The 15,238-nt window shown below is 41.1% G+C and overlaps 1 protein-coding gene across 2 annotated transcripts in view; it reads right to left on the bottom strand.

The window, feature by feature from the left end:
• The window catches only part of TTC1 (tetratricopeptide repeat domain 1), a 73,258-nt gene that overhangs the window by 16,287 nt on the left and 41,733 nt on the right, over positions 1 to 15,238 (bottom strand). For both annotated transcript variants that reach the window (XM_067732971.1, XM_067732970.1), the window contains 2 exons: positions 4,641 to 4,701; positions 3,296 to 3,408 (listed from right to left, as the gene is read on the bottom strand). In XM_067732971.1, the coding sequence (XP_067589072.1) occupies positions 3,296 to 3,408; positions 4,641 to 4,701 (174 nt within the window). The remainder of the gene's footprint in view (positions 1 to 3,295; positions 3,409 to 4,640; positions 4,702 to 15,238) is intronic.

Consider the following 15,238-nt stretch of genomic DNA (forward strand, 5'->3'; position numbering starts at 1 on the left):
CTATGCTCACAGCTCTAACTTGAAAGCCTCCTGGTGACAAATTATTCAAGTAGCTTCTTCCTAAAGTATCTTTAAAGACTGTTGCAATTGACTTGTTATATTTGCAAGACACTTTACATTAGAATGTTACAGTGAGAAAACTTTGTGATCAATTAACAGGGCAAATGACTGATATATGAATAACTGAATTAATAACCCTCCTCTTTGGCTAGCTGTTATATATCGCACCCAAAGTGGTATCTTGAAAATGTATACAGATGGTCCATCTACAGACACTGTATGGTTTGTCGCGTAGTCTCAGTTATGAACCTTAATTTATCCACTGATGAAACAAAAATACCAAACAATTCACTAAATAAGATATCTAACTAACATAACTTGCTGAACTGCGAAGCATGGCACAGTGGAAAGAACACAGGATATCAAAAGAACTAGTTTCAGCTCTGACACTAATCTGCTATTTAACTTTTCTAAGCTCTAAATGTCTATTTTCCCCAAATTAGAAATTTTCTACAGTGTTAGAGAAATGTGAGTTCAAATAAACATTCAATACTTCCATAATGGCTACTGTAGGAAATGCCAAATATTCTGCAGAATATTTTAGAGCAATGTCTACCAAATTGAGTTTCAGGATTCAATCAGAAACAGTTCCAGGATGGGGAGGGAGTGACTGCTTAATGGGTTTCCTTTTAGGGTCATAAAAAAAACTTTGGAACCAGGCAGTGGTGACGGCTGCCTAACACTGTGAATGTATCCAGTGCCACTGTGAATGGCACTGAATTGTATACTTTAAAATGGTTAAAATGGTCAATTTTGTAGCATGTGTATTTTACCCACAATAAGCAAAAAAGGTCCCAGAGTCATTTGGGAAACACTAACTATATTATCTCTTCCAATGTTCATCATAGCAATTTACATATTAAAAACTCTAACAAAAAAGAAGTCCTGTAGTAAAGAAATCTGTAAGTCAGTATTTCCCCAACTTATTAGATTTCTATAAATCTAAGATACAACTTCATATTTTAAACTGAAATAGGAGTAAATCCTTATAACTTTTAAAAATAATTAATTAATTAATTAATTTATTTATGGCTGCACTGGGTCTTCGTTGCTGTGCACGGGCTTTCTCTAGTTGCAGTGAGCGGGGGCTACTCTTTGTTGCGGTGCGCGGGCTTCTCATTGCGGTGGCTTCTCTTGTTGCGGAGCACAGGCTCTATGCACACGGACTTCAGTAGTTGTGGAATGCAGGCTCAGCAGTTGTGGCTCATGGGCTCTAGAGCGCAGGCTCAGTAGTTGTGGCGCACGGGCTTAGTTGCTCTGTGGCCTGTGGGATCTTCCCTGACCAGGGCTCGAACCCGTGTCCCCTGCATTGGCAGGCAGATTCTTAACCACTGTGCCACCGGGGAAGTCCCAGATCTTTATAACTTATGTTATAAGTTATACTTTGTGCCCCCAAGTAACTACTTTTAGAGCCTATTTTTTTAGGGCTTTGTCTGCTCTTGTGTAGTCAGGCCTAGAGCTGAAACTCTGTCCTAACTCCAGTTTGCCTTTTCCCTCTCCAGACATGAAACATAAAGCTTGCCCAAGCACACCCAGTCAGGGATGCTGAGCCTGCAAACTTGCCTTTCAGAAATTCTTAAAGCAGTTAACCCATCACTTCCTTAAACTCAGAACATGCTCCTTAAATCACTTCAGTACATTAATTCTGAAAGTCTCCAAGTCTATAATTTTAGGATCTTTTAAAAATATTAGGAATGCAAGTTAAAAGAACAAAACAAACAAAAACCCCACTAACAAACCTATCCTTTGTTCAGGAAAGAGTCACAGAGCAACTCTCTTTTGAGTTCTCCTCAGCTGTGACAGACAGAAGACTAGCAAGGCCATACATTTTCCTAATTCAAGAACCAGCTGATCATACCAGCCTAACACTAGCAATGCCAGTAACTTGGCAATTGTGGGAACAAAGAATCCCAAAACCCAGGAGCCAAATGGGTATGGTACAAAGTTTTCTCTGACACTGAAGGTATCCTTGATCTCACTTCACAATGACAATTTCCAGTCTAAGAATGTGGCTAGATGTCTCCAAGAGGCAAAAGTGAAAGATCAGAATTTTCCAGCTAAGTGTAAAAACTATTAGGTGTGAATTCTGATCAATGGTAAAATATATTAATGACTGTTGTTTTAAATAAACTTAAAACAGTTGTTTTATTTCCCCTAATACAAAATGTTTGTTTGTATACTCTAGAATGATTCCTTCTCTCATGCCACATGAATCACTCTAAAAAACTTCACCCTAGACACTGAATCCAATAATAAAACGTATGAGTCTGGGTTGAAATAAAACTTTTTGCATGTCCGAATATTCAAGCACACCCCCACCCACCTTTAAAAACCCGGGCCATCCAAAGTGACTTTGGTAGAAGCACTAGAGAATTCCAGTCAACATCAAAAAAGAAAGTGATGTAGATACCTCATCTAAAAGAACAGAAAACCACTCCACCCAGTCTTGGGCCTGCTTCGTAGCTGCTTAGAGGTGTGTTAAAAAACCTATCCTTTGTGCTTGGAATACAAGTAGTCACAGTTAAACAAGTGGTATTGTTTTTTTCAAGCTCTCATCATTTCAATCTGGCAAGATTTACTATGTTGACTAAATAGGAATATCAGACAAATCACAAATCTAACTTTTGGTATCCAGCACGATACCAAACAAATATATTTACACTCTCATCTGTCCTAAATTCACCCTGTTACACCAGGTTCTCAATCCTTTGGAAATATAAAATACCTTTGAACTTTCCCTGACACCTACTTTGCATTTAAGCGTACCTCTCACCCCAACTCTTGGACGTTTCTCCCTATGTCCACACTTTCAACAGAAAATCAGAATCTCAGGGATAAGCATCTTGAAGTTCAGTTTTAAGCACTGTTTCCTGTCCCTTTGGGTCTTTATCTAGAGTTCCAGAGGCCTAAAATAAGCAGCTGTAGCTATTCTAGGAGATGCACTAGGCTCTTTGCTTCATTAACCTGCCCTAGTTTGGCGGAAACTTTGCCAGGCTTCCTTCCATGGAAGTGTTCACTCAGCCACTTTAATGAGGAATGTGAACAGTAATCTGACTGAAGTTTTTCAAAATATTTTTTCTATCTTCCCCATGCCCTTTAAATCAGGGAAATATATGGGTAGGAAAAGAGAGGCAGCAACTTTAGAGCCCCTATGCTTGTTTCTGGAGAGAAGCTATCCTATGAAAACACTGTAAGTTCATGTGCTTCTTAAAAAGAAAAGGTCAAAGATACATACCTGTTTCATCCTTGCGGCAGCTCTATTTGAAAACAGGATAGACCTGTCTTTCTGGAAGGAGGATGGACACATCTGAAGGGCTCGACTGTAAGTACTTTCAGCTTCTATATAATCTGAGGATAAGGTAAAATATGAGAGGTCGTTATGATTTTATACCTGATATCACTGTATTCCAAAAGATCTCAGAATGCATCGCTTTCCATTCACGGGACAAAGGTCTCCAACAGAATGCTCTATATGTTCACCTTTAATTTGGCTTATCAATTTAGTAAAGAGTTTTGAAAGGGGATTAGGGAACTGGACAGATGAAAGAGACTGAAATCTGGGATTAATGGCCCGGAATGAAGAAAAAAATTCTATGTATATATTTTCATTAAAGACATTGTGCTTTCATGGAGTCAACCTGGCTAAAACTGCTTCCATGAAATGTTTGGAGAGACATTTTATAGAGCCAAAAGCACAATGTAAAAATCAGCAGTTGACTAAACACCTTAAAAGAGAAAATGGTGATAAATTTATATATTCATTGCCACACAAAGAATTATGGTCAGGGTACTAAAAGAAAAATTGCCTACTCACTCCTTTCTCAGGTTTGAAATATTTAATACTAAAATACAAGGAGATACGCTTTCAGAGAAGCTTTAGTTTTCTTAGAAAAAAAGAAGTGATGATTGCTAAACCAGGATATAAGAAAAAAAATTTTTTTAACCTAAAAGTAACTAGGGGAAGATGTTACTACTCCTAGATTTCTAAAGCATGCACACTCTGAGATGTGATAGAATTTGATCATAAGATCAAATAGTTCCCCCAAATTATAAGAACGAACCCCACTTATTCCTAAGCAAATATAGGAAACGCAGAAGGAACACCTCTCTACTTAAGGCATCCACAGAAAAAGGCACATGAAAGAGCAACCAAAGTACAAGGAAAATCCTTCCCTCGGCCACACCGGATGCATTGGGCCAGTATTCACAGCACTGTCACAAGTAACGGGGACAATCTTTTTACAGCAATGTAGCAAAATAGCCTTTTAACATTCCAGTTTAGAGTTTCCCAAAGTAAAAACTCAAGAGTTTTTCCTTCTAATCTCTGGGTTTATAGACAGTAGATTACAGAAAAGAAAAACTATGCCTGTGCCTAGAGACACATGGTAACTGGTCACTGTCACTTGAGAATAATTTGGACCTGGTAAAAAAACAAAATTCCAAGGTGTTGGGAGGCAACAGGGTATTATTAGCAGTTTAGATCTGCTAATTGTTTCCAAATGTTCTTTGGTGTTTCTTCACAGAATCTACAAAAGAATGAGTCAAGACGCCCAGCATCAGTGCTGAAACAGGTATCTTACCTCCTTTCTTAAACTGCTCATTTCCCTCCTCCTTTAGTCTAGAGCTCTCTTCTCTCCTTCTCTGAAAGAGATCAGAGGATGACATAAATTCTCACAATATTATGATAAATGAACAAAAAGGTCAGCTTTCATTACACATTATGCTATTCAACAGGCAGCAGCTTGACTTTTGAGAACTGGGTCAGTTTTATCTAAATCTCAAACATACAGAAAAAAACACATGACATCTGGATTATCATCAAGTGAATTCTTGATGTTTTAAAGATAAAACCCAGGTTTTCTATGTTTCTAGCTTTTGCACGGAACAGTAATTTCTATTTACTAAAAATGAAACTACGTATACCCACTGGTACGCTTACCATTGTAAGTTCAAATTCTAGATCTGCTACTTATTAATTGTAGAAGATCCTGGACAAGTTCCAGATCGTTTTGAGCCTAGTTTCTTCATCTAAAAATTAAGGCTTTAATAGATTTATGGATTAACGTGATAATTTATGTAAAACTCCCAATACACCGACTGGCAAATAAGGGCTCAATAAATATGAGCCATTATTTTTCTGTAAAATAAATAATGTAATACTTACTTAGCTACAATTGCAGTTTGTGTCATAAAGGAGACATACAGTAGCCACCAGAGCGCATTATGGAGGACAAGTCTTATTTGCAGGGTCAGTCAGTATGCAGTTAGCAGGCTAACACAGGGAAATCTGAAGAAACCCAGAGAAACCTCTCTTTTCTTAGCTTCTTCTAACAACTCAGAAATTAACACAGATGGCCAAGCACTCTTTGAACTCAAAGGCAGAGTGAATGTTATTCTGTAGAGCAAAGATGACACGTGCCGAGTCCCTATGTGCTTTCAGCCCTGAACATCTTAGCAATATGGTCGGCAGAAGCAGAACTGGCAGCAGTGTCTGCCTGCCACCTTTTTTTTTTTTTTTTTTTTTTTTGCGGTACGCGGGCTTCTCGCTGTTGTGGCCTCTCCCGTTGCGGAGCACAGGCTCCGGACGCACAGGCCCAGCGGCCATGGCTCACAGGCCCAGCCACTCCGCGGCATGTGGGATCTTCCCGGACCGGGGCACAAACCCGTGTCCCCTGCATCAGCAGGCAGACTCTCAACCACTGCGCCACCAGGGAAGCCCTGCCTGCCACCTTTTGACAGCATTTTTAAAAAGAGAGAATCTCCAAAAATCTCTTCCTTCATTCTTGAAGCTTCTGACTAAATAAAAACTTCAAAGGGAGGAAATAAAGTTAGCAGGGTTTTTCATCTACAGTACAAACTGGGAGCCTAAACAATTGGTACTCTTAAGATTAGGAACTAAACTAAAAATGTTATGTCTCTGGAGAAGATCTGTAAATGAGCTGTTGAGACCAGGGTGCTTTCCAAATACCTTATTACTATACTCTGGATGAAACAGAACACTTGATGAATCTCAATAAAGAAACTAAAAGGTAGGTATAAACTGAATTTAATTTTTATGACATCTATTAATGTTCAGCAGACACAATAATAATTCATTTTAACATACAACATATCTGAAGAAGGACTACTCTAAGGGAATACAGGAAAAAATAAAATGGGTAGTGGTGATGGCAATCAAAACACAAAAATGTGGCCACATTTACCTAGTACTACCCAGGAAGGAGGTGCTTGAATTATAATATCCTCTACTGTACTGGTTAGGATTTTTGGATGCTAGCAAAAGGACTATCTTAGGCAAAAAAAAAAAAAAAAAAAAAAAATTACTGGAAAGCTACTGTGGGGCTCACACAATCAAAGGGAGGCCTAAAATACACACTTAGAAAACAGGCAGGACTCAAGTCAGCTCTGTTAAGTCAAAAAGCAAGAAAACGTAAGTGTCTTTTAGTGGAAGAATCTGGCCAAGATAGGACTGTAATAGCAGCCAATAAATCCTAACCATTCCCCTTTCTTTGTCCTGATCCAGATTTAAAGTTTTGGTCAGAAGCATCCAATGAGCCAAGCGTAGGTCACATGCCTTGGCTGTCAGAAAACAGAGTGAGGGAATTGGGGGATTGACTGGCACTCAACATCATTACAGCACAGGGGAATTTCCTCTACATGAGAAAGGGGATTTGATGCTGGAGGCCAAGAAAACCCCATAACAAATCCAGTTAAAAGTTATTTCAAAAAAAAAAAAAAAAAAGTTATTTCAACCCCAAATAGATAAAGCAATCTTGAGAAAGAAAAACAAAGCTGGAGGCATCATGCTCCCTGATTTCAACCTATATTACAAAACTATAGTAAGTAAAACAGTATGGTATTGGCATAAAAACAGACACATTGATCAATGAAACAGAACAGAGAGCCCAGAAATAAACCCACACACATGGTCAATTAATTTACGATAAAGGAGCCAAGAATATACAATGAGGAGAGGACAGTCTCTTCGATAAGTGGTGCTGGGAAAACTGGACAACCACATGCAAAAGAATGAAAATGAACCCTTATGTTATATTAGACACAAAAATTAATTCAAAATGGATTAAAGACTTGAACGTAAGACCTGAAACCATAATACTCTTAGAAGAAAACTAAGGCAGTAAGCTCCTTGACATAGGTCTTGGTAATGATTTTCTGAATCTGACATCAAAAGCAAAGGCAACAAAAGCAAAAATAAACAAGTGGGACTGCATCAAAATAAACAGTTTTGGACAGCAAAGGAAAACATCAACAAAATAAATGGAAGAAAATATTTACAAATCATATACCTGATAAGGCATTAATATCTAAAATACATAAAGAACTCATACAACTTAACAGCAAAAAACCTCAAACAATCTTATTAAAAAGTGGGTGAAGATCTGAATGGACATTTTCCCAAAGAAGACATACATGGCAAACAGGTACATGAAAAGACATTCAACATCATTAATCAGCAAGGAAATGCAAATCAAAACTCAATGAGATATCACTTCACACCTGTTAGAATGGCTATTATCAAAAAGACAAGAAATAACAAGCATTGGCAAGACTGTGGAGAAAAGAAATCCCTTGTGCACTGTTGGTGGGAATGTAAATTGGTAGAGCCACTATGGAAAACAGTATGGACGTTCCTTAAAAACTTAAAAATAGAACTACCATATGATCCAGCAATTCCACTTCTGGGTATTTATTTGAAGAAAATGAAAATACTAACTCAAAAAGATATCTGCACCCCCATGTTCACTGCAGCATTGTTTATAATAACCAAGATATGGAAACAACCTAAATGGCCGTCAATGGATGAATGGATAAAGAAACTGTGGTGTTACACACACACACACACACACACACACATACACACACACACACCAGAATATTATTTAGCCATAAAAGAGAATGAACTCTTCATATTTGTGACAACATGGATGAACCTAGAGGGCATTATGCTAAATGAAATAAATCAGTCAGAGAAAAACAAGCACCACATGATCTCTCTTATATGTGGAATCTAAACAAAACAACAAAACAAAAAACACCAGGCTCATAGGTTGGGGCCGGGGGGTGGGGGTGGGGGTGGGGTGGGGGTGGGAGAATGGGTGAAGGGGTTTAAGAAAAACTAAAAAAATTTTTGAATTCTAAAACAATTTCAATTAGGGTAAAATCAAAACCCTATAAATATTAGGGAATTCATTCGATCAATTTTAAATTCACTCAAAACCACACACACACCCATGTATCACTGGCTAATAAAGTTGTAACAATGAAAAGTTGTTTTCACATTAGAAAATATATTAATGCAAGGTAGCATGTTAATAAGTTAAAAGAAAAAATTATAGGATCACATGAATAAATGCATTACAGGTCTTAAAGGTCTGGAATATATTTAAAAAAAAACAGTTATATCAAAAAAATTCTTTAGAGAAGGGCAACTCATCAAGTTATTAGAGTTTAATGTCCATACATTAACAATTTCAATCTATTTTAACTCTAATTTCAAGCTACTTTCTGGTTTATAATCTGTTATCCAGTGCCAACTTATCAGGAATGTTCTATGAACACAGATGAGTCTTTCAGACGGCCAGATCAGGCTCTTGTGAAGCTCGCATGCATGTGCCTGCGTGCATGCATGCGTGCGTGTGTGCCTGTGTGTGTGTGTGTGTTTTAAGAGCTTAATCATTATTTGGTAAATTTAGAACATTAACATTTCAATGAGAAAAGCCTAGATCCAAGGTACACCCAGAAGGAATTATTGATAAGGGGCAGCCTGAGCAGGCAGCCTGAGAAAAGCTCACGGTGTCTTTATAACTAGGCCTAAAAGTTGAACTGGCCAAGAGGTGAGCTCCAGAACGTATTTCAGAGGCCAATTATTCTAAGGAAGGAATTTTATTTTTTCGTCTTGATAAATCACAACTCAGTGACCCATTAAGCAGTAAACCCTGGAAAAAGAGCTGCTGCTTCCACAGATTGTGTAAATTGAGGATTAATTCAAGTATCAATATCATGCTGAATATCTCCTTGGCAACAGCTAAAAATAGCACTTTGAAGAGAAAGCTGCACTATCTCCCAGCTGTGCCAGGAGACTAACTTGATCCCAGTACAAAGACTAGGATTTATTCTGCTGCCGGAACATACTCTTTTTTCCAAAGGATGGCACGCACACTGTAATGTTACGGAATCCAAGGACAGATTTCATCGTGTATAAGTCTTACTTGGCATGCTAAGTGCCAGCAGTATTCACACATAAGTGAACTGGTAGTGCTGGTATCCTGCTGCATTACTGGGTGCAAATCTTCCAGGTTCTCGTCTAACGTGGTTAGGAGCCCTCTCACATTCCTCCACAATGCCTTTTAACACATTGCAGAGACCTCACACAGTAACATCTGTTCTAGAATTGTATTTGCATAAGAATGGGGACCATTCTTACAGGGCTCTTAACTCAGTAGTCCTCCCCATCACTAAAAACTCAGGGAGAAATAGTGGCATTACCTTGCACTGTAAATCATCACAGGAACTGCCAAGGAAAACCTCAAAAAGACAATGCCCTTGACGAATGGAGTTTATTTCAACAGTTATTACCACAACTGCAAACTTTTCAGCCTGGCACTCAAAGTTCACTATAACTTATACCAGTATAGCATTTCATTGCTTAACACCTGCTGTCACATACATTAGCTCAGCTCATCTGCTTCCCAAGACAATTCTGAGAGATGGGCATGGAGGTATCTACATATTTTACAGGTTAAAAAAAAAAAAAGATTCAGAAATCTTTTATTCTTTGCAACAAACTTCTATTCCAACCTACTCAACCTAATCTCCCATTACTACACAAGTCATCTCTTCTAGACAGCTGGCTCTCTTATTCTTCACTCCATTCTTTTGCTTACCTACCCACCTTGGAATGCCATTGTTTTTCTTCTAGATTTCCCTTCCAGCTGCCCAAACCAAATTTGCCTGTTTTCAAAGTCTAGCAAAAACCATATCTCCTCCCCAGGACTACCTTTCACTTCCTTCCCCACATGATCTTCCTTTGAATGTAGACTGTACATAATGCCTCTAATTGGGCAACTCAATTCTACCTCACAGGTTATTTTTAAAAATTATAAGAGGACTTCCCTGGTGGCGGAGTGGTTAAGAATCCGCCTGCCAATGCAGGCGACACGGGTTCAAGCCTGCTCCGGAAAGATCCCACATGCCGCGGAGCAACTAAGCCCGTGCGCCACAACTACTGAGTCTGTGCTAGAGTCCACAAGCCACAACTATGGAAGCCTGTGCACCTAGAACCCGTGCTCCTCAACAAGAGAAGCCACTGCAATGAGAAGCCCGTGCACCACAACAAAGAGTAGCCCCCGCTCACCGCAAAGAGAGAAAGGTGGCAAGCAGCAACGAGGACCCAACGCAGCCAAAAAAAAAAAAAAAAATTATAAGAGAATTAAAAAAAGCACTGCAAAAAGTCTGGAACGTTATAAAATGCTCAGATGGTTTCATGGGTTGAAGAACACTGTACATTCCTTAGGCGTGGGCAAGAGGGGCCCGTCAAGGTCCTCTTCTGACCGCACCCTTCCTCCCGTGGGGCCCCTTTAGACCATGCTCCAGATTTTTTACCTAAGTTTTCTTAGCCCACTTCTAGGATCTGCGTAAACCTTTGCTTGGATCTATCCCCCAAGGGTGAACTTTGCTGCAGGTGTACATTATATTCCAGGTGCAATACTTTGTACTCTGCCTTCCTCATACCTGGAATCAGCCATTTCTCCAAGGAGTCCTGGATTCTTTTAGTGGGGAATGGCACTTAGAAACCAAGATCTAGGTGTTACTAGGGAGTCACTGCTTTTAGGCCCTCTCAGTGAAGATACCCATGAAAATACATCTTAAATAAAACAAAAATCCCAGGAGTCAGAGAATACATACAAGTGAAATCTTCTATGTATGTATTCAAGTAAGTGAATACCACACCAACTCCCACAGTGAAAACTCTAGTTCCCAGTAACAGCAATATATTTACTCATTTGCTCTATCCTAAAATAAACAAAAATGTTCAAAATTACTATATGATTATCACTACCTATAACCTACTACGTAAAGTTCAAGATTTCATTGCAGTTCTTTCCGACTTTAGGATATATTCTACTAAGGGTATACAGTCAGAATATTATGTCCAAAGTTATTGGAATTATCTTCTCTATGTAATCAATTTGATATAGTTATGTTAACATGTAATCAATTTGATATAGTTACATTAATTTGTTCCTCTTTGTAATCCATTTTAGGCTTAATTTTCCTTATCCTTTCTGATTTAATTTTAACATTTGAATGTGTAAAATGTTTAAACAGTTCAAAACTCAATACTAGGTGGGACTTTTTTTTTTTATAAAGACACGATTTTTTTTTTTTTTAATTAAAAAAATTTTTTGCTTGTGTTGGGTCTTCGTTGCTGTGTGCGGCTTTCTCTAGTTGCGGCGAGCGGGGGCTACTCTTGGTTGCGGTGCACGGGCTCTAGGCACGCGGGCTTCAGTAGTTGTGGAGCACGGGCTCAGGAGTTGTGGTGCATGGGCTTAGTTGCTCTGTGTCATGTGGGATCTTCCCGCATGCCTAGGGACCAGGGATTGAACCCGTGTTCCCTGCATTGGCAGGCAGATTCTTAATCACTGTGCCACCAGGGAAGTCCCTAGGTGGGACTTCTGATGTGTCTAAATGAGGAGGTTTACAAACCCTCTAACCCAAAAGCAACTACAAAACTGGACAGAAAGATAAAAAACAACCATTTCAGTGTCCTGGAAATTGATTACAGGATTAACAACAAAGTGAGTAACACTTATTTTAGGAAAAACTCATTTAGGAAATAACAATGAAAATCTGTGGCATACTTGCTAGAGACTGCTCCCCTTTTTCCTCCCATCATTCAATGTGGTAATTCTAACACCGCAAGGTAGGTTGTGAATAACCAGCAGTTTCACTGACTTGATTCAAAGAAGGTGAAATAATCCATGCCCAGTGGTGTTGCAATCTGAGTGGCTAGCAAACAGGGAAGGCCAGGGGTTCTACTAATCTGTGGTAGCAGTCCTGGTTGGGCAAATAAGGGACCCATGGGTCAGACAAATGTAACAAGATACAAAGAGACAGTCATAGAGGCACTTGACAAGCTCTTCAAATATCCTGGCTGACTGGAGTTGGTGTGCACACTTGAGAAGGATGGAGAGGGTTGAAACTATTCATGCATCCTTGTTCTATTAGAAGCCTGTGCACATGTGCTGAGGAAATGCAAGAGGGTCCAATGGGGCAGACCTGAAAACTATCTGAACTTAGAACACACTTCTAAATCCACATATAGATCCAATGACAGCAGGTGGAAGCCGTATCGATTTGACATGTTTGAACATAATCTCTGACCAGTACTGCATGGCCACTAAACTGTGTGGAAACAGAAGCAACCTCAAGAAAGCCAGACTTAAAAATAAAAACAGGAACAAAACCAAAAACCAACTGAGCAGAGCCATCAGTGGCCACACATCCCAGAGGAAATGAATCACACAGCTAAGTCCAGGTAAATTACTAAACAAATAAGCAGACAGGCAAAATAGCAACAACAAAAATAATTGGGGGGTGGGGGAAGGTCAGACTTTAGAGTTGCTCCAATATTACTTAAAATGCCCAGATTCAACAAAAAAAAAATTGTAAGACATGCAAAGAGGCAAGAAAGTTTGACCCACAATCGGGGAAACAAGCAGTCAACAGAAACATGAGTATATACAGATCATCTGGGGAAGCCCCCTCACCAGTGGGGAGATCAGCTGGGACAGAAGGGGAGCTTTGGGGGCTTGGAGGTAGAGCCCAGCAACCGGTCTGTGGCAGGTAGGACAGAGTGAGATCTACACAGACAGTGCATGCCAAAGCCCTGAGCTCCCCAGGCTGAGACGTGTGTCTGCTGGTGCAGATGGGGGCTGAGTGCTGGAATGTGGGGTCTGGAGAGCAGACCCAGGTAGAGGACTGCTGTTGGCTGCGAAGAGACAGCCTGAAGGGATGGGACTGAGGAGCTCCGCAACGTGGAATGTTTGTGGAAGAAACCTGGGCCGCCACAGAGATGCAGCTCCATGGCTGAGTGGTGCATCAAGGGTGGGGCTGCCACTGCAGCCTTTCCCCATGCACCGGCCCCTGCCTCCACAGGCACTAGGAGGGGCTCCCACTTGGGTGGACTTGCTGCCCTGGTTGCCACCTTGGCCCCCTCCCGCCTGGGCAGGCTCATGTGCCCCGGGGCAGCCTCAAGAGCAGATGCAGGTGGGTGGGTAGCCCACACGCAGAGGTGGGGCTGAAACCACAGCTGAGCCCCAGAGGCCGTGCAACTAAGAAAGAAGAGCTGAAATCTCTCCTCACGGCTGTGTGAAACATGGATTTATATCTCCCGCTGCCAGCTTTGTAAATTCAGCGCCTGCAGAACATCCAAACAGACGAGGGCTCCTGCAGCTGAGCCACATCTAGCTCTAGCAGCCGTGGGCTTTGTGGGCACATACACACAAGGGGTTGGGCCAGGCCAGAGTCTGGGCTGCTTCCATAGCTCCCACAGAGGGTCCAGGTGCCCGATTACTGCAGTCCTATGACCTGACTTCAGTGGATCTCTGCGGGTGTCCTGGTGAAAACAATGCCTCAGAGACACCAGAGCCAATTGCCAGCATACCCACAGTTAAGGCGAGGCCGAGAGCAGTGCCAACAACAGGGTAATTTGTGAGTGCGCACAACTGGTGAAGGGTGACACAGCAGAGCACACTCACAGGTGAACAGCTCCAGAGGAGGAATACTCAGTGGCTTCTCTCCCAATGGGAGTGCTCCAATCCTGCCTATCTTGCACCACAGATCAGAAACACACCTCAGAAATGGATCTGGGGGCTTCTACTTCAACAAATGGATAACAGACCCTGCCCCTGACAGGGCAGTGACAACCACAGAGCCAAGGGGAGGCCCTGCTCAATATCCAGTGCAGGCTCTGGCCACCACAACATCAGTCACACCTCCTATCAAGGGGATAATAGCCAGCATACACTGAGGAAAGAGGTGGCAGACATTCATACAAAAAAAAGCCCTTGCACCAAAAAATATTAAACCCACACAGGCTACACAGGGATGCTCCCACATAAAAACAGCCCTCTAAGACAGTCTGAGGGTCTGGCACCAGGAGGAAGAACTCCATGGCATTTGGCATTGAACGCCAGTGGGGCTTGAGCGCAGGAGCTCCACAGGGCCAGGAGCTCTTGGAGGGTGCACACAAGGTCTCACAAGCGCTGGGACACAGCACAAAGCAGGGAATATTGATTGGTGGCCCCACCCAATAGCCTGCAGGTTCCAGTGCTGGGATGCCTCAGGCCAAACAACCAGCAGGATAGGAACACAGTCCCACCCATCATCAGACAGGCTGCTCCCAGCCACCTCAAAACACACCCCTTCACATGGCCCTGCCCAACAGAGGGACAAGATCCAGCTTCGCCCACCAGGGCGAAGTCACCAGAAGCAAGAGGAACTACTATCCTGCACCCTGTGGAAAGAGGACCACAAACACAGAAATTCAGACCAAATGACATGACAGACGAATATGTTTCAGGCAAAGGAACAATATAAAAACTGACAGGATCAACTAAATGAAGAGGAGACAGGCAATCTATCTGGAAAGGAAATCAGAGTAATGATAGTAAAGATGATCCGAAATCTCGGAAAAAAAACAGAGGCACAGACGGAGAATCTACAAGAAATGTTTAACAAGGAACTAGAAGAACTAAAGAGCAAACAAACAGAGATGAACAATACAATAACTGAAATAAAAACTACACTAGAAGGAATCAACAGCAGAATAACTGAGGCAGAAGAACAGATAAGTGACCTGGAAGACAGAATGGTGGAATTCAATGCTGCAGAACAGAATAAAGAAAAATGAATGAAAAGAAATGAAGACAGCCTAAGAGACCTCTGGGACAACATTAAATGCAACAACATTCACATTACAGGGGTCCAGGAAGGAGAAGAGAGAAAGAAAGGACCCGAGAAAATATTTGAAGAGATTATAGTCAAAAACTTCTCGAACATGAGAAAGGAAATAGCCACCCAAGTCCAGGAAGCACAAAGAGTCCCATACAGGATAAATCCAAAGAGAAACACACCAAAACACACAGTTATCAAA

Source organism: Pseudorca crassidens, chromosome 3 (assembly GCF_039906515.1).
Source record: "Pseudorca crassidens isolate mPseCra1 chromosome 3, mPseCra1.hap1, whole genome shotgun sequence".
In the NCBI taxonomy this organism is placed as follows: domain Eukaryota; kingdom Metazoa; phylum Chordata; class Mammalia; order Artiodactyla; family Delphinidae; genus Pseudorca; species Pseudorca crassidens.